Source organism: Lichtheimia ornata, assembly GCF_029851405.1.
Source record: "Lichtheimia ornata isolate CBS 291.66 chromosome Unknown scaffold00167, whole genome shotgun sequence".
Classification (NCBI taxonomy): Eukaryota; Fungi; Mucoromycota; class Mucoromycetes; order Mucorales; family Lichtheimiaceae; genus Lichtheimia; species Lichtheimia ornata.
The window spans coordinates 17710-21551 of record NW_026695486.1 but is presented as its reverse complement, the minus strand read 5'-3'; the positions used below and the strand labels follow the sequence as shown (position 1 = coordinate 21551).

At 42.8% G+C, this 3842-nt stretch overlaps 1 protein-coding gene across 1 annotated transcript; it reads right to left on the bottom strand.

The window, feature by feature from the left end:
- Nucleotides 1-2246: 2246 nt before the first annotated feature.
- Nucleotides 2247-3406, bottom strand: O0I10_012849 (uncharacterized protein; the record flags this gene model as incomplete). Its single annotated transcript, XM_058492736.1, has 2 exons — nucleotides 2247-3235; nucleotides 3310-3406. The coding sequence occupies 2 exons, from the start codon at nucleotides 3404-3406 to the stop codon at nucleotides 2247-2249; spliced, it is 1086 nt and encodes a 361-aa protein (XP_058336503.1).
- Nucleotides 3407-3842: the final 436 nt, after the last annotated feature.

The following is a 3842-nucleotide window of genomic DNA, read 5'->3' as shown; positions in this document are numbered from 1 at the left end:
TATGGATATCATTGGTAAATGGTGATCCATTCTTTCTTTCAACGCCTTCCAACCTCCTCTTTTATTATAGTACGTTGGCTATCGAGGAAGCCACCTGTCTTCTGGTCCTTTGGAATTCTCATGGATGAAGCTGTCATTGGTAAATAGTGATCCATTCTTTCTTTCAACGCCTACTAACACCCTCTTTCATGTGGGCTATTCAGCGAGCTACTTGTCTTGTTCCCTTTGGATGCTTGATTGATGCAGCTATCATTGGATGTCGACAGGGTTTTATTCATATGACTTTCATTGGTAAATAGTGGATGATCCGTTTTTTGGCTCCAATCCCAACTAACATCCTTTTTTATTATGGTGTACGGCTATTCAGCAAGCTACTTGTCTTCTGGTGCATTGGGATTTCTATGGATGCAGCTACCATTGCTAAGTATCGTTCTATGGGTTCGGGAAACTATTCACTGTGTATCTTTTATAGGTAAGTCATGTCAGGGTCAAGGCTTGATGTACAGTGTTCATGCATTTATATAAGAGCTGTCCTATTCAATTTCCACTTCTTCCATCCCCCCCAACTTCTTGTCTCTTCCTCCCATTCTCAACTGTTGCCCCACTCAAGTGTACAACTACCACCTGCGAACGATTGTCCTGCTTCAACCCATCATGTCAATCCTACAATTGCCTTGATCCGATTGTCTTGGACTGAATGGCAAGTCCATGGTGTGTACACCCAATACAGCGCATGCCTTTGACGATACTCGCACTCTCTTGCGCACTTCTCTGCCACGATCAAACGTAACAGCAGTTGCCATTAGCAAGAACTTCACTCCGTTGTCTCAAACAGCATTCACAACCTTGTCACTCTACTACAACACACGCCTCTTGTACTCTCCTCTGCACGACAAGCGTAACAGCAGTTGCTATTAGCAAGGTCACCGTTGTCTCACGTTACTTGCAGCATCCTGCCTTTCAGCCCTTTTGCGTGGACAGCAGATAGCCATGGTATATGAGCAGCTTTATTTCCGCGTAGCAACTTTGCTTTGATACATACAACTTCCAATGGATGATCCCATATCAGCTATCAAGTACCCTGCAATACAAGCAATCTTCGCCTAGTTGGGCATCAATGGAAATGACCAAGAAAGGGATAGGCCAGCAGCCGGATGGAAAAGGAGGCATATCAACAGTGATCACATGGCTCTTTTCAACCAACATGGTTATGATGGATGGATGGATGCAATCAGGTTCAGTGATGGGAAATCCTGGAATGTTGCTTTGGTTACTTGGCACGTCGTCAGCGGGAAGGATGGTTCATATCACATGGATACGGTTGAGGATGATGATGATGGATTGGATGGAGTTGACGAAGGGGCTTCTATCTTTTGACGAAAGGTGTTCTACAGCCATGGATGATATTGGAAGGATGAAGTCAAGACACGCAGCAACTAGTTTGCAGCCATGGATAAGGATGCTTGTCTCCAAGATGCTTGACCACTTTATCAGATTGATCAATCGTGACAACAATTCCCACGCCCATTCATATATAAGCAAGGCTGTTTGCACCAACACTATCATACGTCCTTTCTTTCTACTTGTATTCACATCCTCATCAATGGCCTTTGGTAAGTCTCAAGGATGGTCTTAATGCGATCCCCAAGATGAGGGTACTCATGCATTCATCTTTTTTTTTTGTTGTCATCTATAGCTCACATCATTGCTTTACACTGTGTTCCTTGATGAATCCTTTGGGGAAGGTATAATTATCACTCATGTATTATTAAAAGGATGCCTAAACTGATGGGAAAATCGAGACTCCTTTGTAGGTGACATAAGTACATGCGTCCATACCACGACGAAGAGCAAGCTGAGAACCGATGATAAGAAGTCTCCCATGCGTTTTAGGTTGATTTACAGACATCGAAGCCCTTTCGATACTTAAGGATCAGATAATTGAGTATTTAGATACCCCTTGTTTTTATTAGATTGAACAACAATAAAAAGCACATGTGGTCCACAGATTTGATAACAAGCAATGTCATCCAATGATGCGTAGTCTTAACCATATCACATACATAGCGAATAAAAGAGTAGCACATTGTCGGCGTGGTATATTGTGTGGCATCCATTTCAATGAGCATAATTATAGGGACAGAGGCATGGTTATGATTTATTTACAAAGGAATAGGAAATAGGTACTATTATTAAGAGGAGATCTACTAAGGCAACAAAAGCATTGTATACAAGAAGAGGGGGTATCACCATTGGGGACATGTTACCATGGAAGGATTAATTTCGATTGTGTGTTTCCAGGCAATGCCATAGATTTGTTGTTCGACCTGAAAGATAAGATTGATCGTTTGATGTGTACCGGATTCTTGATTGATGGAAATACATGCTGCAAGATCAGTCAACGTAACATCATCGGGATTGTTGCTGCTGTAATATACGTGAACAGGAAGCGAAATTGTCAATTCATCGCTCTTGGGTGGTAGAACCATGGATCCTGTGCTTCCTTGACCAACTTTGACATTGGTATTACCATCCAATACCTCGACGTAAAACTTCTTGACCCTCGTAGGTACCCAATTATCATTGTTGCTTACAGTCAAATTAAGCTCCCATGTCGCATCATATGTCGTATTGCTCTCGCCAGATGGCGTTGTCAGGCTTGCATTCGAAAATTGTACACTGGATACCCATCGAGGCCATACAAAATACCAAATCACCACAATAATGGCAATAAATAGGAGCGAGATAAGGAGCGCTGTACGAGGCCGAATTCCACAACACCATCGTCGTCTCTTTCTTCGACGCTTGAGCTCTTCAGGTAGTGATTCGAGCATGGATGCCGTAGAGTGAGCTTTATGCCGGTTTGCATTGGTAGCATCAGCGGTAGCGTTGGCTGGTTCCATCATTTTATCCATGATCATGTTATCTTGCAATAAAGAACCCATCCCTTTACTGCCAGCACCTTGACTTGTCGCAAAGCTTTGTAATCGATCATCTTCAAGTGCCATCGGGCCTCGTGTGTTAAAAGAATCTTGGCGATAATGTGAATAAGGTAGATATGAATTGGCTCGAGCAGATGTGATGTTTTCATTGCGTCGCATTTTTTGTCGTGTGGCGTAGGGATCTTCATAGTCATCGTATGGGTGGTATGGTATTGTATTTGCCAGCCGTCCTGTGCTACTCTCGGAAGTAGTACGTGAGTGTTCCACCCCGCCTCCTTTGCTTTCGCTGGAATCTACAAATGACATGCATATATACTTACATTAGCAAATAAAGAAGAACCTCTATTGTCGAGGGTTTGGATCTAACCTGGAGTTGCACTTTTTCTCATTGCTCGGTATGGGTCATTGGCTGGGAAGTGGGAAGCATAGTAACGGTGCTCCGAGTGATTCGGTGAACGGCTCATGAGTGTCTTGAGTATGAGAACAAGTGAAGATAAAAAGAACAACGACTTTGCAGAGGATGTTCCAGGTGTGTGAAAGAAGCTCCTCAAAATGAAACAAACACCAGTAATGGAATAGCCGCATTGATCATATATTGTGGATGGCTATCACTCGTGAATCAGTGCCTGCTGATGTCCTCCAATGCTTATCCTATCGCTTTGTATGGAAATGAGTACACACACAAACGCAGTTCATTGTAAACAAAACCAATATTACACATGCTTTTTTCCTTGCACATCATAGTGGTTTGATGCCATTACTCTTAGAAACATTTACGCTGCGTTGCTAGGCAAATCGGTATCTTTCCCGGCTCATTTTATTGCATGTGCTACTAATCTAACAGAAATAGCAAGGTCAATGATCAGAATAGTAAGCTCGTCTGAGAGTGTGCAGTCGAGA